At 39.4% G+C, this 21,901-nt stretch overlaps 1 protein-coding gene and 1 long non-coding RNA gene across 6 annotated transcripts in view; one reads left to right on the forward strand and one right to left on the reverse strand.

The window, feature by feature from the left end:
* LOC114012634 (uncharacterized) overlaps window positions 1-9,650 on the reverse strand; it is a 25,262-nt gene extending 15,612 nt beyond the window's left edge. Inside the window, exons 1-3 of the long non-coding RNA XR_008746628.1 lie at window positions 8,079-9,650; window positions 5,698-6,780; window positions 2,467-2,567 (exon numbers count right to left, since the gene is read on the reverse strand). This is a non-coding gene — a long non-coding RNA (uncharacterized LOC114012634). The remainder of the gene's footprint in view (window positions 1-2,466; window positions 2,568-5,697; window positions 6,781-8,078) is intronic.
* Window positions 7,250-21,901, forward strand: part of PRPF4B (pre-mRNA processing factor 4B) — a 26,061-nt gene continuing 11,409 nt past the window's right edge. For all 5 annotated transcript variants that reach the window (XR_008746625.1, XR_008746626.1, XR_008746627.1 and 2 more), the window contains exons 1-7: window positions 7,250-7,758; window positions 11,571-12,764; window positions 15,791-15,964; window positions 16,222-16,377; window positions 17,099-17,180; window positions 18,684-18,894; window positions 21,417-21,490. Coding sequence is in view for 2 of the 5 variants with exons in the window: in XM_055800379.1 (XP_055656354.1) it covers window positions 7,373-7,758; window positions 11,571-12,764; window positions 15,791-15,964; window positions 16,222-16,377; window positions 17,099-17,180; window positions 18,684-18,894; window positions 21,417-21,490 (2,277 nt within the window). In the remaining 3 variants the exon portion in view is untranslated. The remainder of the gene's footprint in view (window positions 7,759-11,570; window positions 12,765-15,790; window positions 15,965-16,221; window positions 16,378-17,098; window positions 17,181-18,683; window positions 18,895-21,416; window positions 21,491-21,901) is intronic.

The following is a 21,901-nucleotide window of genomic DNA, read 5'->3' on the forward strand; positions in this document are numbered from 1 at the left end:
ACGAGGAATTAAATTTAGGTTGACTGGCATTGCTGAAACCCTTAGATATACCAGAAACCTCTGACACTTGAACTAACTGCAGTTTGAATGACAGCAACAGTAAGTAGAAGTGATTGTGTACCCTGTTATTTTAATGCTCATTAGCAAGTCTGAGACTAAGTCCACCTCAAGCCACCCTCTTGCTAAGGTTATTTTCATTCTCTGAGATACCCAACTATGTCATTCTCTGCCTACTACGCCCTGTCCCAGTAGCAGTTTTCCTAGCATGTCAAAATTCTGCTTGAGTTCCTGTTCTCATCTCATCATGACCTCTAGCAACTTCTCACAAGTTTTCCAGCCCCACTGGTCTTTAGCATCCAAATTTTTTTATACACTCTCTATGAAAGAATTAAAAACCTTTGCAGCCAGGTACCAAAGAGGGCTGTCAAGTTTTCTTAGTTCCTGTCCCTGTCTCCCTAAAACAGTCTTTCACAATTAGCTTCCTGCAGTAAAGGTATCTGCGCTGCATTTTTCAGAGGCAGTGAAGAGGCCAAATTTTGAAAGACTTTTGCATCAGGAGTGTGCCTTTCATCTATTCTAACGGAAGATATAATTTGAAAAATGCTTACATCTTTCCTGCAAGCCATGGACTATTAGGGCTTTACAAATAAAAGGTACCCACAGTCCTACTGGTTCCACTTGAAAACATTATGAACAGAAAGTTCTCCCCCCTATGCATTCTAGAAAATTAGTTTAATCCTTTTGGTTGGTCTGTTTTTAAAAGAAAATTATCAATTGGAGGCAAAGAACAACATGAGAAATTTCAGCCAACAGTTTGAACAAACAAAAAAGCAAGGCAGGAGAGCAGGTGAAAACAGTAATTTTTAGGCAAACACCGCCCCTGGTAACAAAGCAGAGCATCTGGAGTAGTAAAAAAATGCAGTACGGTTTTATAACACTAAATATGAAGTATGCAGTTAAAATACAGAAGAAATGTGAGAGATGCAGGCATATGTCCTGAAAACAAAAATTAAATTAATTAGAGGAAGGGAGTTTCTTTAACATAGAAGAACTGCTGCTAGGGATGTATAGCCTCTACAACTATTATAAAATATAAATTACAAAATCAAATTTTACAGTGTAAAAATGCACAGGTCCCTCCAACTTTTGTTCATCCTGGAAGAGACAAAGCTGGACAGAATCCTTTGAAAGTTGCGTTAGGATTTAAGAAGCTTTGAGGTCAGCCCTAATTATTGCTCTTTTGATGGAACTAAAGGAAATAGATATCAATTTATAGGCTGCTATACATTTTCTCATCAGATACACCCTGCTTCAGTTAATGAGATTAAACAAAGTCAGAAATCAGGCATGCAGGGACAAGTTTTCCACATAGCTCTGTTCTAACCACAGCTCTAGGACTTTGTGGGTCAAGGTCTGAGGAACTGGAACTGCTAACAGCATGAACTGCAACATGCACACCTGACATCATTAAATGTCCAAAAACAAAAGAGAAAGAAACCAAACTCCTGGTCAAAAAAAGACCTAAATTGCAGATTGAAACTGGCTGACTGTCATTCAAAGTATTACAATCCTGGTGTTACTCCAGTCACATTGACACAAAGCTAAAGTCAGAAAAGCTTCAGACATGAAGCATCCTTCACAGCTTTGACATTTTAAGTACAGTATTACACAGACACACACACCCCCCCCCAGGGTGAAGAGCCCAGTTTAACAACAAAACAAAAAAAAAGTAATTGTAAGGTAATATAGTCTTCCTTGTATTAAGCAAGGATCTCTACCTACTGTAGATGGAAATAAAGCTCTCACCGAGTATACATGGAATAAGACTGATGAAGGAAGACAAAACTTGCTGCTACTAACTTGAAGAATTTCCTTTTAAAATAACACACAAGTGATTATCCAGCCAAGCAATTATCAATTGCCAAATAAGCCTACCAGAAACTCAACACAGAAAGTATCCAAAACCCAAGCATCTCATCACGTCCTGCATCCAGATGCCCTGCACTGAGCATCATTGTTGTCTTTTCTCCTCTACCTACTGAATAGCTGCCTAGCTGCAAGCTCAATACAGCTGTTACATCCCACCGCCACCCACTGGCCTTTGAAGATGGGGATCCTTACTTAGTACCTTCAAGAAAACTAATAAGAACTCCCTAGCACTCTTTCCCCCTCTTCAAACCAGTTTCAATCTAGCTTAATGAATTTTAAAGCCTTCTTCCACCAATTAAAACGAATGTGCCTGTACATGCACTTGCATAGAGCAAACATTCAGCACTGAGAAATTCAAGTCCACTCTATAAAAGAGACAAGAGTAAAACATGTAATCAGAAATGCAGTACATGTTCATAGTATTTACAAAGCATTCGTTGCACTTTATAAACTAAGCAGTTTAAAAAAGTAAAAGAAAGAGACCTGTTGAAGGGAGGGAATGGGGAATAAAAATAAAATAACAAAAAATCCACCTACCTTTGGAAAAAACCTCTCTCATCTCACATTCAGTACAAGGATGCAGTCTGAAACTGTAACCGTGGTTTGTGCACCTTTGTAGACCTTCATCCATTCCTTAGCTGTAATAAAAACCTAAGTTTATTATAATAGGTTAAAAACAGATTAAATACATTAATTTAAAATAGAAAACACATTTTTCCATATCAAACAACTATTAACATAAAAGTTCAGCTTAACTCCTATGTAGTTTTAAAGTGTTTTGTGCTTATTTAAGCAATATGAGGCTGAATTTGGCTGAGACACAGTATTTCAGAAGAAAGAACAATTATTTATTATGAAGACACAATTCAACCATATGGGCTCTGGCAGCAAAAACAAGGCTAGCTCAGCTTTAAGGATGCTCAATGTACTCTTCTTCCCCAGTGTCAAAACAGAAAAAAAAAAAAGAAACAGGGTAACAAGCAGTTCTCAAAATTTTCAAGCCACAATTTAAAATGAGTTAGCAAAATATATATTTCAAAAATATATGTTTGCAGTGGAGTTATTTCAATGTGAATTATGGAGCATATGAAAAATACTGAAGGAACAGATACTTAGGAAGCATTGAAATACCCAAGCTTCAAAGGATTGTTTTTAGTGGCAAGATACAATATACTTTGTCCGTTTTCTTCTAAACATCTGCTTACAGTCTAAATTTGGTTTGGAGAATGTACTGGTTGGAGGTTGTGGGTTTTGCATAGAGGATCACTGTTTAATGGGAAATGCAATCAAGATCACTAACCCCTTTTGGTAAAGGTTTTAATATTAAATCACTTAACTTTGTGGCAACTTCTGGACTCTAAGTTTTAAGATTCAAAGACCAAATATCATGACAGGTAGCACAATTAGTCTTTCAGGTCTTTTGACCCTTTATCCCTGATGCAGATGGTAAACTATCACCATACAGCCTCTACAAATATTGACAACTCTTAATTTAGACAAGTGAAGAACAAATAACATTGCCTAATCACCTTAAAGAATCTCTCAGCATGAAAAATTGATAACTTTGTCCTAAATAAGAAATTAAGAAGAAAGTTCAGTATACTCCACTAAAGTATTTCAGCAATTTGTACATCTTTTTCTGCCAACCAGTTAGGCTTTCATGTATGTTAGAAGCTATTAACAAGTATACTGTAGCAAATACCGTTAGCAATTACAGCTAAACCTTGACGCCAAGTTAAACACACACTTGGTGACAAGAAAATACAATTAAAACTTACTTCACAAACTATCCCCACCGCAAGCAGGAAGGCTCCAATACTTATTGAATCAGCTTCGCAAGCCTAACAAATTGGCAGACAGTTCTTTGTAATGTTACAATAAAACTCCATTTAATGGAGTGAAACATCTGAAAAATACTAGCAAGCTTCTCACAATTTAATGTTTCTTCTCCACCTCAAAAATGTATAGAAATTAAATATTTTTAATGTTAAATAGATATTTAGAAAGGCTTCCTCTGCTCACGTTTATCACAAAAATGCAAACAATATTCAAAACAAACATAAAATATTTACAATTCTCTAATACTACCAATAGCTTAAAAAGTTGTAAGTATTTAACCTACTAAATTTTTCAACAGAAAGTTAAAATTAAGTAAGCTTTCTGCATATGTTAACACAACAGTAAGTGGTAAGTTATAATCTTCAAAATTCATTGCTCCCAAACATGAAGGAAAGGGAGATATTTTATTTTTTACACGCGCACACACACACCCCCCTCCAGAAGGAAATGACTCACTTAAGAGACAATTTATAATTTGTCAATACAAACCACTTCACCTTTCACTTAAGAAAACGTTGTTTGTATAAGCACCAATAAATCTTTTCACTGTTGTAGTCATGTCTGTTTTGAAGTACTGAATTTCAGCTTCCTACATGCCCTCCTTCCCAACCTCTTCGAGAAAAAGTTAGACCAGACTGCAGCCTTGCTGTTGGCTTACAGTCATGTACAATTAGGGGGAGACACTGCTCGTTGCTATGAACCAAGATACTCACTTTGCTTTTAGTTCTAAAGGGGGACGCCTTTTTTAGTTACTTTTCCACGCAAAAATTCTGCAATAACTTTCTATGGAAATTCTCTCTTGCCCTTTCAAACAGTAAAACCTCAGAACCACCCATCCTATCCCAAAAACAAAGACTACTTCAAAATTAAGACTGCACAACACAATCTAATCTAAACTCTTCAAAACCTACAGGGCAACAGACACAATGCCCAGCCTGGCTACAATCACAGGAAGCCCTGCTATTCCACAATGTTTCTAACGTTGCCTGTTTTCTCACCTGACCACCCCCTCAAACTACAGAGCACTCCTATAAGCCATCATCTTATTTCACATAAATTACCTGGTTTTGGTAATTACCTGGCCCTATTGAGCAATCAGAACCAAACCAGTAGTTCAACCCAGACAGCAAGGATTTGCTCTATATTATTAGCAGTAGCAGCCATTGAAACCTTGGTAAAATCAATCACTGCAATCACCTGCAACACCTAATAGTGAAACAAAAATGACCAGACTACCTTTGCACACAAATCTTTCAAGATTCTACCTACAGACTTGAAGGTAAGCACTAAATGCATGGCTTTATTGGGCCAAAACACTTGCCATTAGTGACAGAAACATTTGTACATTTTTCCCTGCTTACTTACATAAATTACAATTGGTACAAAAGCAACTTTTGTAGTCAATACAAATGAGAACAGCATTAGAACACCAGAATTATGTGCTTTTGTGATTTAAGAGGCAGAGATCATGTCACTCTGCCAATATCCTCCATTTATAAATGGAGAGAATATTTAGCTATTAGTAGTGTCACAAAACTTAAAGAGATAACAAGCATTAACCTTGATAGAAGTACCTTTACAGTAATGTTACAAAGCCATTAAAAAGCTAATAATTTTGAGATTATTGGAATACGATGTCAACTACTCCTAGAAGTATTCAGAGTCCACAATATGAGACGGGATTTTGCAGAATGAAGGAACATCATCAAGAAGTGAATATTTACACGACCTTTTAGAATTTTTGAAATTCTTGTGTTTTCTGTGTTTAAAGTAGCATGAAGATGTTTTACTGTAGCTTCTCATGATAGCATTTACAAGTCACACTAGAACACACTAATAAATTCTGCACTGACCAAATAAAGCTATGTGCACAGAAAAGTTCACAGCCGAGGCACCTGCACGAGAACAAAAGAATAAAATTTGACTTACTGGTAAAATCACTGTGTGGACATTCAAATATATCCTGAGAATGACAAGCTACATGAAGATTTCTTATCCACTCATTTTCAAGGGATGATGAATATATTGCCCACAAAAAGAGATGATGTTTCCTCCGATGGCTGTTTCTGTGCACTTCCCAGGCACTTTGTGACATAAAAAGACTTTCACAGATGAGGTACTGGTAGGTTTCTTTTATCCACTTCTGTGGTTTTAAATAATTTCCGATTAAGTCCCACTCAGTCACGCAACAATAAACACATTTAAAGCCACAATCCACATCATGACCCTTTTCATGGATTTTATGAGCATCTTTTGACTGCAGTGCTACATTACATGCGTTGCAGGAATGCTGCTTTCTCTCTGAACCCAGCTTTAAGGCACAAGCATCTTTCACAGGATGAGGTAGCCCTTTACTGTCCCATCTAGCTTTCTTAGGGTTTTTATCTTCCTAGCTAAGGTCCAAGTTCTAACACTGGAAACACGACAGAGGCAAAGACGCACAGATGGGTGTTCTTCATCTCTGCTCCTGGAATATGAAAGAGAAGTGAGCACTGCAGAACAGGGATCCTCAAGCTGCAAATGAGTTTCTGCTTCTCCAAACAAGTTGTTCACTTCACAGGACTGACAGACATAAGGATTATTGCTCTGACTGCTTGGGCTCACGTCACAACAGTCAGGACTCATTACCTGTGTTTCAGATGCTTCAAAATGTGACAGACATTTTTTGCAAGATTGTCTTAGTTTTCTTTATTTTCTTGATTAGCTTCATCTCCTATGCTACACAAATAATTTTTGTCTCAGCCCATTTCAGGACAGCCTGAAATCTGATGTGCCGTATCCGTTTCATACGTATTAGCCAGGTGTGTCCTAATCTTGCTTTTGATGCTGCTTGTGAACTGGCACAGCTTGCACCTGTATACCTCCACCAAAAACATTTCCACCAGCCTGGCCATCTGAACTCCATACAACTGGGATGTTGTGATTTCCTCGGGGCAACGCAGGTTCATTAACAGAGCACATTGGTATTTGTATTTAAATTCATTCATTTTCTGTAGTTGCTCGTTGGCAAATCTACAAGAGACAATAAACAAAACAGTTAAAACCCACTTTATGATTTCAAGCATCATTTATCAAAACTCTAGGCCACAAAGAAATCCAGATTCATATTCCAGTCCTAGGGATTTTAAGACTATCTGAAAGAAGTGAGGGTTTTGCTGTGAGAAAAATGATGCCATAAATGACAACTCAAACCCCTTGTTGAAATTAAATATGAACTAGAGGTTAATAATATTACAGCGGTTTTGTATGAAGTTTGTAACAGCTCCTGTTAAGAGACGAGCTGTATTAATCTTAAATTAAGGAGGAATCTGCCCCGCTAATGCCCGGAGCCCTCTGGCCCAACCGCCGTTTACAAGCGCACCCCAAACACAGCCTAGCACCGCGCCGCTGAAGGCCCGCCAACCGCTCCGCGCAGCTCGGTACAGTCAGACGGGGTCTGGAAAAGCAAACTACGCTGAACCTCTGGAGAGCCCGTACCGAAACGTCCGGCAGCACCCGCCCGTCGCCTGCCCCGCTCCGCACTCGAAGGGCTGGAAGCGGCACCCTCGTCCCCGTCAGGTTCCCTGAGGAGACGCCCGGGACCGCGGCCCGGCCACCCCGGGAGATGAGGAGGCGCCGCTACGAACGCGGGCGTCGGGACAGCGCATCCTCCAAAGCCCTCCCGACCTTCGCTCCACCTTCCCTTCGCCCCACCGCAGCCGACAGCGGGAGCGCCAGCCGTGCCGCCCACCAGGCCGCTCCCGCCGCTTACAAGTCGCCGCCTCCCCTCAGCCGCCGCCGAGCGACGAGGGGGCGGGGCTTCCGGCCCGCTCCCAGCCCGGGACGCGGTTCACTTCCGGCGCCAGGCTGCCCACCCCCTGCTTCAGCCCGCCCCCCCCCCGCGGCGCCTCCGCGCGCGTGCGCCCCGGCCCCGCGTCTCCCCAGCGGCAGCGAAGGAGTTTGGAAGTTCAAAATGGCCGCCGCGGCGGAGCCCGAGCTGCGAGCGCCCGAGTAAGAGATCGGCTAGGAGGCTCCTCGCGATGGCGCCCCGGGGAGGAGGGAGGCGGGGGGAGAAGCACGGGCGAGGGGAAGGGGAGAGGGCGGGAAGCGGCCCGGGTGGAGGTGGCGAGCGAGGGGGAGGAAGGCGGGGGAAGGCGGCCGCTCCGGGGGACGGGGGTTGCTATAGGAGCCGCTCGCCCCGCCGCGAGGCTGCCCGGCGGGGCCGGGACGTGGGAGCCGGGAAGGCCCGTGGCGGGGGGATGGGGGTGGGGAGGCCGGGAGAGCGCGAGCCGGCCCGCTGGGGGCGGGGGGAGGGGAAGCGGAGCCGGGACCTGCGGGCGCGTGTCCTCAGTTCCGCGTGCGCCTTCCCGCCTCGGGGGGGCTCCGGCCCGGCGCGGCCCTCCCCGCTCCGCCGCCCCGGGAAGCGGGTTTGCCGCGGCGGGGGGAGGGGCGGGGGGGTCCCTCATCCTCCGCGTGGCTGCGAGGCCGCTGCCCTCCCGGGCCGGGCGGCGGCCCGGCGGCGCGCAGAGCTCGGGCATCCCCGGGGCGAGGCCGGGCCGGGGTCTGGTCCCGCCCCGCCGCGGGGCCCTGTCCGGGCGAGGCCTCCCCGGGCGAGCGGCGGGTGCCGCGGGGTTGCCCCTCCGCCGAGCCGCTCCCGCCCTGCGGCGAGCCCACCTCCCCCGAGTCCCGGGCTCTCTCGCGGTATAAAAACTGCCTGCGCTGGTGGAAGCAGAAAGCGATTTGTTGCCGCCAGCCCCTCCTTCCAGCCCTCGAAATGACTGGCAACTCCCGGCTCCCGTTGGGAAGCGAAGACCGAGCTGCCGCCTCCCCGCCGGCCCGGGGCTGCGGGGAGCGCTTTGCGGGCGGCCCGCTGAGCGCCGTGAGCCGGGGGGGCTGGCTGAGGTGCTGGGGCTGGCGGGCGCTTTCCTCCCTGTAACTTTTGCCCAGTGTTGACAGCCTAACGCTTACCTGCCGCTCCTCTTCCCTGTGTTTTAGCCGTATGAACGGCTTCCTGTATTTTTTCCACCTTAAAAAGGTGCGACTTGAGGCTCTGGGTTCTGTTTGTTACTCCTGGGAATAGAAAACGGATGAGGAGAAGCAGTCAGTGGATGTACATGTGAACTATGTGAAACACATCAGCCCATGGCAAAGAGAGCTCAGTACTGTATAAAGAAATGTAACTGAGGGTGATAAGGTAAAAACTGATGATAGGAAGCCTGAATGTAGAAAAAGACAGGTGAAATCTTTTTGCAAACCTTCATGAACTTCCTATCATTCTTCTTGAATTCAAAAATAAGGAGGGGAGAACAAAAAAGCTATAACAAGATCATGTCACAGTTCTCTCTATTGAAAGCACCTAAACGTGTAGATGGGTATCTGCTTCATCACCTGCAATCTTCTTGAAAGGTTTCTCATCCCTGTCATTACAACTCTGAAGCATTTAAATGAAGTAAAAGTTTATCCATGTTTTGATGGAATTAGCTGAAATAAACAATCCTGTGCATGAAGAAACTCTGAAATATGTCATGGATATTAATGAAGTTAATAGCAATTTTCTAGCTGAGGCACGGATACAAAGAAAGCTGGCAGTTGTGTTAGTGGTCTGTAGTGGTCTGAGATGCAACTGCGGTGATGTTTCTCATCTGGCGCCTCTGCTATCAGCCTGCTTTTATGGAATGTAAGGTGAGGTTATTACATAACATTAAAACACATGATAACAAGATAACTTGCCTATAGATTTCAGTGCCTCTTAACTACTCTTAAGAGAAGGAAGACTTATCTGGAGCAGCTTGAATGGATGTGATTTTTGTTGTTCTGTAATATTTTTATAATGTATTGAAGTACCATTAATGTGTTAGTTGGGGACATAAACAGTATTCTGTATGAGACTAAAACCTTGAAAGATGCATAGTTCCCTTAAAAATTCTCCTTGTGATATTTCACTGCTCTTTAGTCAACTTATGTCACTGACATACTTGCTCTGGACTGCAAGTCCAAGTTTAAAAAGTTATACATTTAATATTTTTTCCTTTTTTTTCATGTCTTTTTATGCAAATTGCAACATAGAGCAAGCTCTATGTTTGTTCTCTTTCTTTCTGACATTCTGTTGTCATAATGGTGTGGAGTGTCAGGAGGAAGTAATTAAGAAAAACACTCTTCTTTCTATATGCTTTGAGTAAGCAGAAGTAAAAGATGTAAAAGAAAAAGCATACAGCATTCTGAGTTAGGTCTCTGAGTGTTGCATATTTTTAAATCAGTCTGTTCCCTTAGGAAATGTCACATTTCAGACCACTGTAGTGTTAATAGTATTTGGAAATAATTTTAGTCTATGTTGCAGAAAAGCCTGGATTATTTACTAGTACTAGAATTTGCATTAACTGAAGCATGAGAGAGTCAGTAACTGTACACTCTTTGAAGATCCTGTCCTTAATTAGGAAGACACTAATCTGATTTATAGTGAAGTGCCATCCTTTAGGCCTGGCTTAGAGTACCTCTGATACATTTATTCTATTGGATCATTGATCTTATTATTCTTCAGAAACAAAAGTCGTATGAAACTAGTAGAGTTCAAAAGTTACTCTACATTTCTGTGTACATCCCCTCTGCCCCACCCCCATCCCCCCGACTGTCATGTTTAGAGAATTTCTTTTCAATTAATTTTCTCATACTTCTGAATGAAGCTTGGAATACAGAAAGAGCTACATTTAAGTTATTAAAATGTTAAACTAGTAAATTTCAAAACTGTAGTTTAGATGGGATGAGTTAGTAGAAAGGTGAACTCTTGACACCTATAATATTGGGTGACAGATTTCAAAAAGCAAATGTCCATCTTGCCACAGGCAGTAACTTAATTGATGTTCTGAAGGAGATCAGGAGGTGTTTGCTAAACACCATAAAAAAAACCCTATTGATAAGCCAGTTTTAGCATCTGAGGAAGATAATGTAAGTGAATGCATTAACATCAAGACTGAATTTTATCATTTTTGAAGTATACTATTTAAATTGCTTGTTGCTGTGACTAGCTAATGGGAGTGGGTTTGGTTTTTTCTTTAGAAGGAACACTAAATTATTTTGCTGTAGACTTATTTTCTGCTTTTTCAGCCATTGCCACTTTACAGGTCTGAAGATTACCACTTTTTTCTTGGGAAGCTGATAGTCTGCTGTATACTAACAGAATGTTTTTTTGAAATTAGGCTTCTTTCATTTATCAAGTGTTCCCTGTATTGCATAAATAATAAACACATGATAAGAAGAGTTCTTGATTTTTCTAACAGATGTATATACTTACAGAAAGAAATTGCAGTTAAGAGAATCGGTTGACTCTGTGAGATTTTGCAAGATGGTTTCATTAGGTGATCAGCATCATCCCTTGAAATAGGTTTTGTTTGGAGTCAGCTGTGTTCTGCCATTTGAAAATACTTTTAAAAGGCTTAACTTGGGTTAGGCATTGGAATGGGGCAGTAAATAAGGTAGATGGTGGACTGACAGGGTGCATAAAATTGCAACACTGCTGTGTACTATTAACAGATATTGTCAGTATTAAATCTAAAAGCACAAGCATTGATTTCATCCACACATTTTGTTTTGTTAGTGCATTTACTGTATCTTCCTTCCGTAGTGTTGCTTTTTGCGGTCATAGCTGTCTGTTCCTGAGGAAGTGTATCTGCTGTTATAACTTGGTTACGTTAGTTGTACATTTTTAATTCTCCCAAAGGTAGGTAATTAGATGCCAGTTAGTATCTTATCATTAAAAAGGCTGTCAATGCAAGATTAAGGACTGCAGTGAGTTGATAGTACTGATGTGTAGTTTTTATTTTTTGCAGGGTTGAGGATGCTGAAGCATCTGAGAAAAGTGTAAATGAAGAAAATGGGGAAGTATCAGAGGCAGACCAACCTCAGAACAAGCACAGCCGACATAAAAAAAAGAAACACAAACACCGAAGTAAACACAAGAAACATAAACATTCTTCAGAAGAAGATAAGGACAAAAAACATAAACACAGACACAAACATAAGAAACATAAATGGAAAGAGGTAGCTGATACCTCTGACAAAGAAGATGGACCAGCCAAAAGAACTAAAATTGATTTTTTAGCTCCTCTGGAAGACTTGGAGAAACAAAGAGCATTATTAAAAGCTGAACTTGAAAATGAGTTAATGGAAGGAAAAGTCCAGTCTGGGATGGGATTAATATTACAAGGTTACGAGTCAGGATCTGAAGAAGAGGGGGAGATTAACGAAAAGGTGCGAAATGGAACGAGACCTACAGTGAAGTCAAACACTAAGGGGAAATTGGAACCTGTGGACAACAAAACTAGTTCCAAGAAAGGAAGTAAGAGTGAATCAAAAGAAAGGACTAGGCACAGATCTGACAAAAAGAAAGGCAAGGTAGGAGTTGATGGAATCAAAGAGAAGACAACTAGAAGCAAGTCAAAAGAAAGGAGGAAATCCAAAAGCCCTTATAAGAGGAGTAAGTCTCAAGATCAGACAAGGAAATCTAGGTCTCCAATGCTTAAAAGGCGATCACAGGAGAAAAACAGAAAGTCTAAATCTCCCCCAGAGGATAGAAATAAAGCTGATGATAAAAGTAAGTCAAGAGATCGCAGGAAGTCTCCAGTTGTAAATGAAAACAAAAGCAGAGATCGTGGCAGAAAATCTAAATCCCCAACAGAACTAAGAAGCAAATCCAAAGATAGAAGATCACGGTCCAAAGATAGAAAACCTAGGAGATCAGAGACTGACAAAGAAAAAAAGCCACTTAAATCTCCTTCTAAAGATGCTTCTTCAGGGAAAGAAAACAGGTCCCCTAGACGACCTGGCCGTAGCCCAAAAGGAAGAAGCTTGTCTCCCAAACAACGAGAAAAGTCAAGAAGAAGCAGATCCCCTCTCTTTAATGATCGTAGATCTAAACAGAGTAAATCCCCCTCTCGAACCCGTTCTCCAGTTAGAAGAGTGAGGAGTAGATCTGCCGAAAGGAAAAGAAGAGAATCGGAAAGGAGGCGTCTGTCTTCTCCCAGGTAACTTAAAAGATGTCATGAACCATCGCAAAAATGTGTTACAGGATGAACTGTCTCCTAGCTCAGTGTTTTATTCTGAAAATAGCTATTAAAAAAGACAGTCAGATTGTGCATTGTGTTATGATCGTACTTTGTATGTGTTCGGTTTTAAAGAAATACTCCCCACAGCTGTTAAACATGCAAATTCAGCTTTGGTTGTTAAAGTGCTGAGTTATCTGCTGCTCACACCGTTACTGGGAACAAGTTTTCTAGCTCAGAGTTGTCTTTTTGTCACTTGGTTGGATTCAGAGTCTGACTTCTATTTTGTTTCTTAGTCCTGTTGCTTTCAGGAATTTTTGTGGACTGAGAGTTGCCTCCTCTCTTACATATTGGTGTTGGCTAAAAGTGGGTAATTAACCTCTTTTTCCCCACAAAAAAAAACAACAAAAAAACCAAAACCCCAACAACCCTAATAATAGGCAATATGTGTGAATGTCAGCAAATCTTTATCAAGATGTCCTCCTCACAGTCACTTTTTTTGTTAAAAATTCTTTTTTTTTTATTTGCTACGGATATAGTAGTGTTGCTTCATTGTTGGTCTGTATATATCCTTACCATGTTTTGCATACACTTAAAGGAAAAAGGCTGAAATCTTTTTCATTTATTTTTAGTCTGGGATTTTTTTAAAAAAGACAATTTAGCCTATGAAAGCTGTTACCTTGAAATTTAATATAAACCATGAGACAATAATTACTAATAATTACTCTGAAGCTGTAAAGCCTGGATGCTAAGTTCCCAAGCAGAGAACAATATAAGTGTATACATTTTTGGAAGTTAATTCATTAAATGTAGGAAGCTCAACCGGCAGAAGAGTTCAGCATTACTTCTGGATAATGAATAATTTAAAACTTTTTACTACAGGGTTTAGCTTCACCCGCTCTTGAGAATTAAGAACAAAGAAATATTCATTTAAAACAGTGGATTAGAACCACAAAGACTAGCTTGGTAAATAAGTGCCTAATAAATGTGAAAGTCTCTCTGCCTGTACAGCTGAAGGTTACTCTGGTTTCAGGTATGGGGTGTCTTCTACAGGCACATTATCAGCTTATTTGTCTGTACTGCTCCTTAGTAATATTTTGGAGGGTGTCCCCAGTGGTGTTAACCAGGTTAAGCAAGTATTGTAAATGCTAGCAGTTTTATCTGTCTGCTTTCTGGTGAATCAGGAGATTATTGGCACAACCACTATATTTCTTTGACATACTATTTGACTTTTCTTCCATAGCATTTTGAATCTTTCAGTTTTCATTTCCGATGACAGCTTGCATGGCAGCCAGTTTGAATTAGTTGTTTAGATGCTATTTCAAGTGGTGCTTGTTTCTAGAATTTTGCTATCAAATTTATGTTGTAACACTGTGGTGAGCAGCATGTGAATGGGGGACTGCTAATTTCTTTTTTGCTAGAAGTGTTTGCAGATCAGCAGTAATAATCTTTGTGGGACATCCTGAACTACCTCCACTGTGTTGGAGCTTTAACACCTGTAATTACTCAGGCTGCCAGATAATTTCAGGGGCTTTAGAAGTTTTAGCAAAAAATTTCCAGTAATTTTATTTCTCATGTTTGTTGTCTTAGTGTTCTAAGGCATGCAAGTTCTAATCATGTAAGATTCTTCCCAGGTCTTTTGACTGAATTTACTCGTTATATGATGTTACTAGGCATTCTTAATCAGCTTCTACTTTTTATCTCATACCTGTGATTCCTGAAGTGATTTAATTTTTTTAGGTAGTTTGATTGGGTTTTGGCAGTACAACCACTTCATTAGCCAGGAAACCTGGAACTGTCAGTTCATCCTGTGACTTTTTGCAAGATTGTTTACGAGAACATAATGTAAATTAGATGGACTAGAGGGATCATCAGCCTGCTTCAGCATTTGAGTCTACAGTAATTTCTTGTAGAAACTGCCAGTACTTCTGCATATGCATAAAGTTTCCTTCTGTCCCACTTTTAGTATATTGCATCAGTTCTGTATGCCTGGTCATTATACGTAGTTAAGGTAACTAAAGCTGATATAGTAGTCTCAAAACAAACAAAAAAACATTACAGAATGGGTGGGATTAATCTTTCAGACCCCAGAGGTTTTGTTCATTGATGAAATACACCACCTGAAATAACTTAGCCCAGTTTGGTTTAAAAAAAAAAGGGGGGGGGTAGCAGGAGGGAGAAATAGAGTGGCAACGTTTTCTTTAAACCATGGTGTGGAAGTATTTTCCAAGAGTTTCTGTGGCAGCCTCATTAGAATAGTAGTTAAATATTTTTAACTTATATCCTTTTACAGTTTGCGGTTGAAGACTTGCTGTTGTGGAATGCGATTAAGCTTTTTAATGTAGTTGTCCTATCAACAGTTTTTCTTCTTGAATACTTGTGAATGTGTATAGACAGGAATGAGCAAATTTTGAATAGTATATAGTGTCAGACTTGTTTTTTAATTTGAGAAGGATTAGTTTACATGTTAATTAAGAATTTTAGTTTTCAGCTGCCTTATTAGAATATTCAAAATGTTAAAGCTGTCCAGTTCTAGTGCCCAAATTGAACTAGACATTAAAGTCGTTGCTGTGGATTAGCATGGCCCTAAATTTCAATACCGAATTGTAAAGTTGCTGAGAAAATTCTCAATAATTAGTTTTTGGGTTTTATTTATTGTTAAAATACAGTTTCTGGTAAACACAAAAACAGGTCAATATTTATGTAAGACCTAAGCACAGGTTTTGTTTTAAAACCTGTCTTAGCGTTGTGTTAGCAATTAACAAGCTCTTTTTTCAGGGTTGTCCTCAACTAGACCTATGTATAGGCACATATTTCCCAGGGTACGTACGGGGGAGAGGTGCAGAAGGGCAGCCAGCTCTGCAGCATACTTACCCATCCCTCCCTCAGAAGCCCCTCTAGTGGCCTTTCACTTGCAGTAAGATTTTGAAGTGAGCCTTAGAGGGAATTGGGATTTTTGTTTTCAGCTTGCTCCTGATTTTACCACCATTCTCTTCCTCTGTTTTAAGAACGCGGACCAGAGATGATATTTTATCTAGACGTGAAAGATCAAAAGATGTTAGCCCCCCCAGTAGATGGTCTCCATCCAGAAGAAGGTCTCGGTCCCCCATTAGAAGGAGGTCTCGTTCACCCCTTCGACGCAGCCGATCTCCAAGAAGGCGGAGTAGGTCTCCTCGGAGGAGGTAAAGGCACACTGCATTTTTTAATATATTTTGTAAAATACTACTAAAAGATGGCTATCTTTTGTGCAAAAAGGTGATGCATTTTTTTGCCCACATTTATATATGCTAGCATGGTTGAATTAATTTTGTTCTCCATGAATTTATTTGTCTTATTACTTGGAGTCATTATGTACCTTGGTGTTTTATGAATAGATTTTTCTCCTTCTCTTCAAAAAAACAAACCAAACCAAAATCCAAACCCTCCTTACTGTTACCAGGGATAGAGGCCGAAGAAGTAGATCTCGCCTTCGAAGGAGGTCCAGGTCACGTGGTGGCCACAGACGAAGGAGCAGAAGCAAAGCTAAAGAAGACAAATTTAAAGGTAGTCTTTCTGAGGGTATGAAAGCTGAACAGGAGTCTTCATCAGATGAAAAGTAAGAATAAATTTCTAACTTGCACTGATTATCTGAAAATACAGATCCACTGATACTGCGAATGAATTGATATTTTTTGGGTGGTTGTCATCTAAAACCTTAATCATGTTTTAGTACTTGTGATCTTGTGAAATTACTATTGGGATGATCTGAAAAACTTTAGAGTATGCAAGAAACACCAGGACCTGTTGGCTAGTGGGCAGACCTGAGGGGATGATACAGTGTTAAGTTTCTAAATTCAACTTGATCAATACCTTGTGAAAATATTTGGTCTGTTTCCTGAAGCTTATTCCTTGAGGAAAAATGGTAATAGCTGAAAGGGTTAATTGCTATCTGCAAATCTGTTTTATATTTGCTAAATATCTACTTAATTAAATTGCTCAAGCGTATGCATTCTTAACCAAATAATTACTAAGGAAGAATGATGGAATGAAAATGAAGAAGGTTTTTTTCTTTCTCTTTAAAAACAGTTACTATTAATTGTTTGCAGTTAAAAATGAGATACACAAAGTCCCAATGAGATACCAGAAGATAAATTTTCTCTGTAAGGAGATGTAAATACACACACTGGGCTTTAATACACCTTTGCTTTCTGAGTCAGTTGAACAGCTATTGTTTAATACATTGTGTGCTTTCTACATAGAAGAATGACATTTGGTAAAATTCAGTAGATAATTCTATGTTTATGATGTTACATTATAAAATAAATGTATTTTTATAGTCTTGAAGACTTTGATTTGGAAGAAGAGGATGAAGAAGCCGAGATAAGACAAAGAAGATTACAGCGGCAAGCAATTGTTCAGGTACCTGGTTATATTATCATGTGGGCTACAGAAAGTAATTTTATGTTTTTAGTGTAGAATGTTGTGATAAAGGAAGGCTCTTTGCTCGTTACTACATTATGTTAGTAATTACTGTATTTTTTCCAATTAATTTATTGTAAATGTTGGTCTCCATTAAACTTTACACTCCTATTGCAACAGCATGGCTTTTACAACTGAAGCAGCTCTTCTGTCAGCCATTTTTGTGCTACAGTTGGACGTTCTCTGACAGTCCTATGATGTTAAAAAAAGTTCTTCAGTTATTTTAATCTGTAGGTTTTCTTCATAGCTGTATCATTGATATCATTCTGTCAATATAGCAAAATGGTCAGTTGTTTCAAGTAGAATTTATCCTTCTCCATTTCCAAAACTTTGTAAAGCCACTAACATGGGTTCCCCCTTCATAAATATAGATGATATATTCAGTTACACATGTGAGTTCCCATGAACTTTGTATTCCTGATAAGAAGGTAATAGTAATGACTGTAATAATGTGATTGAGACCCCTGAAAGGGAGCTGTGGCAAAAGGGGATGTAATTCTACAGCTCGAATCGGGTATCTTTTTTTTATTTGGCTCACAGCTACAACATAGTAAGCAAAATGCTGTGGCTTATTTACTTAGTATTTAGTTATAAAACCACTGTTTATAATGTGCTGCTTATTTTAAGCAGCACTAAAAATAGCATTCATGATTTGACTGCTATGCAAAGCCCATTGTAAAATCCTTCCAGAACTATGACTGAGCAAAACCATATAAAGTAAATTATTTTTAAAGGCAGGTTACACCTGTTGTTGGTCCATGCAGGAAGCAAAAACAATGGGAAACCTCTGTTTGTATTATTGAATAGTTCGACCTTGATAAGTGAGTGGTCTCAGCATTTGTTCATTTTGATTTTTAACTTTTGGGAGAGGAAATGACATTTGTATACTTTCATATTACTTAAAGTTTAAAAAAAAATAATTTGTACAGGTGTTGTCTTGAACTTTTTTAATGCATCTGAACTTTTTCAACAAGAATGAATGAATAAACAGGATTTCCAATTCAAATAAAAACCCCTGAATCTAAAAACTACTTTTCTGTAACATAACACTAATAAAAATGGGAAAGATTCTAGGATGAAAGATGTAAAATCATTAATTTGTCCTTAAAGACTTCAACACATGTTAGAATGGTTTATTTTACCTCTACTGACATTTTGTCACGAACAACAAAATAGTTAATCTTCAATAAAAATCAGTTTTTAAGGAAATAGAGACACATGAATTTTTCAGTCTTGTTTTATGCTCTGGGTTGTGGTGTGTTGTGGTAGAATAATTTTCAGAAGGTCTATCCCATTCTGCAAATAATCCATTGCTTTTAGAGGTGTAGATGATTATGAAAGCAAAGATTAAGGTTTAGCACAAACTGTTGAAAAGGTGAGTGTAAAAATGTTTAAATTGTGATAAGCTGTGATGGTGAGATTAATAATTAGATTTCTTTTTAGAAATACAAAGGCCAGACAGAAGACAGTAATATATCTGTACCATCTGAACCAAGCAGTCCTCAAAGCAGTACGCGTAGTCGCTCGAACTCACCAGATGACATCCTAGAAAGAGTAGCTGCTGATGTTAAGGAGTACGAACGAGAAAACGTGGACACATTTGAGGCGTCAGTAAAAGCCAAGCACAACCTCATGACAGTTGAACAGAACAACGGTAAGAATCTGAAATCTCACTGTATAGTGCAGGTTATGAAAGCTCAGACATTTTGCTTAGTTTCCTTACTATACTTCAGGACTTGGCAGTAGATTGACTTTTTGGACAGAATTTGAGAATTTCCACAAATATTACATACTGACAACGTTAAAATACAGCTTGCTTGTAAGGAGGAGGAGAATGCAAACGGAACACGTTCTTTGTATTTCTAGTAACTCTTAACACAATACAATGTGTCCTGTACATTTGGAAGAGTAAATAACGATGTCTGTCTTTATAATTAAGAATTACCCTTTTAACTTCCAAATTTTTCTTTTCACTTACGCATGTTCTTTTCGTAGAAGCTTAATATAGTCCTAGTCTTTACTTCGGGGTGGGTTGGGAACTGTGCCCCTTTTGTCCCTTTTTTTGGTCAAAACCACGGTGTCGGACAAGTGTAAGTGGGTCTGTAGTCATTTATAGAATGATTAAAGCTTTTGAAAGTCAATGCTAGTAAGTCCATTTTGGTGGCATAATTTCTTGGAGAAGTGGACATTTCCTCCTCTTCCTCCCTGCACGTGATCATTATATATTATTACACAGCAATACTGAAATGAAATACATCTTGATACAAAACCGGCCTTGTGCCTGCTGTGGTAAAAGGAACATAAAGCATCTTGCAGTGCAGCCTGTAATACTGAAAATCAGGGGGGTTGGTTATTTTTTTTCACTGTCTTTTGAAAGTGGATTACTGTACATCTTAAAGTAGTCAAAGGTGTGCCTAGTTGCTGTGTGGTCGTACTTTGAGCTCGTTTTCCCTACATCAGTTTCTTTTTGCAGTTTAATTGCAACAGCATGCTGTTTAACAAGGGCTGTGAAAGCTGCCCAACCCCTCAGGAAATAGTTGGACGGTTGGTTTGTATTTCGTGTCATGCACTAAATGTATCCCTGGGGGCTCAATACACTATCCTCTAGTGGATGCTTCTCTTCGAAGTAATAAAGCTGCATCTCTTTGGGACCGGTGTACTGCCCTGTAGTTTGTACTGGTCTACCCTTGAGCAGTGTGTGTTCAGATTGTTCTCTTGCAATGGAGGTAGAAAGGAACTACCTTACGCACTTTTTCTTGATTTACATACTGCAAATTTAGACTTAGTCTTCTTGTATGTCTTTTTACTTTTTTGTCGAGGCATGTACTGCTTTATAATTTTGTCCACCAAAGCATATGAAAATATAGCTGTTAACTATGTAGATATTTTTAAGATATGAAAAAGGTTTGGTTTTGAAAACAGAGCAGTTACTCTAAAATCTGGCAATTTTCACGTATGGGTAAGATTCGGGGTTGGAGGTGGCTATAACAGATGGAAGCAGTGGATCATCTTTCTTTGTACGAGCTATTTTTTATTTCTATCCTGACCTCATACAGAGCCAGGATAGTAAGTTCCTACAGAACTAGTTAATAACTCATTGTAGCCCAGTGCAAGTGTGAGTAACTGGAACTAAAAAAGACATTTGAGGAAGTTGCTGGAAGGGTCTGTCTGTGAAATGATGGTGTAACCTGTCTCCCCATAGTATCAGGTGACAGGTCTATACCTTGAAACAACTGTGTCAGTGTGATGGATGAGAGTTTTTGATGCTGTTGAAAGATTTCAGTCTGGTTATTTTGTATGCATGTGGTTGGCTGTATACATCCTGAGACCTGAAGCACCTGAGATTAACCATTTATTTTTCTCCATTGCTTAATACCCTCGAGGGAGTGCCTGTGATTTACCATGGTCATGAGGGGATGCTACCATAATGCGTGTTACGAGATAGTTTGAAGTTTACTTGTTTTCACTAATGTGTACTTAATCTATATTTGTCTGCTTTTATCAACCAAGTAAAATGTCTTTGGAACTTTAGAGATGATAAAAAGGTGAGAAAGGGATTATCTTGCCCACGTTAAAAATGTTTCTCTTAAATGTAAGAGTAAACATTGTCTTTGACTAAAAGCTATGCGTGAGGTCCTTTTTTGGCAGGGTTGAAGAAAACATTTTCCAAAGACACATCTTTTGGGCTTTACAGCTTTGTTTTTGAGTAAAATACTTTGTCAGCAGAAAAGCCTGAATTTTATATTGAAACCATGTCTGTATTGGTTTTTATACATAGACATTCATTCTAGGTTTCTTTTTATACATAAACATATATAAATAGATATATAGAGAGAGTATATTTATAATATATACTATATAGATATAGTAATTATCTGTAGGGATCACATAAGTATGTACTACTTTTGCTACTACATGAATTATTTGAAAGCTATTGTACTTAATTTTTCAAGGAGATACAAATTTTTGAGTGCTTTGAAGAACTTAACCAATCTTGAGCTTTGTATTTCTAGACTGTAAAATGGTATTTGCTAGAAACATTAGTAGAGCCACCTGTTTGCCAACATACTGACCTAAGATTATATTGTAAAGATACCAAGTCACGAATTATACTGGTAACAGAGTTAGTGGTTTGTCATCTTTTTCATGTTGAGTAATCTAGATTTCATTTTTAAGGTTCAGCGCAGAAGAAGCTGCTAGCTCCTGATATGTTCACAGAATCAGATGATATGTTCGCTGCATACTTTGATGTAGGTAATTCTTGGAGATGAAATATATGACTTTTTTGCTTCATTTTTTATTAGAGAATTACTGTCACTTGAGGTTTGTGGGAACTTTGATTTGTAAGAGGATGTGTAACTGAGTGGATAATATGTTCTGAATCTTTTGATCAGCCAAGGCAAAGTAGCTCTTAATTAGTATTTCAGTGAAAGAAAACCTGCTGAAATTAGTGGGAGTTTGGCCAGAGTAAGCAATTGGGGAATTCACCTGCTGTTTGGATAGGGCCTATAGTGGCAAACAGTAATAAACCTATTTCTAAGTTAAGCTTTATGTTAATATTACCACGCTGCACTGTTCTAAATAGGTGCTTTTTTTCAGAGATTCATGTATGGTTAATTAAAAAGTGTATGTAAGGTATCTTAATTTCCTGATGATGCTGT

Source organism: Falco peregrinus, chromosome 3 (assembly GCF_023634155.1).
Source record: "Falco peregrinus isolate bFalPer1 chromosome 3, bFalPer1.pri, whole genome shotgun sequence".
Lineage (NCBI taxonomy): Eukaryota > Metazoa > Chordata > Aves > Falconiformes > Falconidae > Falco > Falco peregrinus.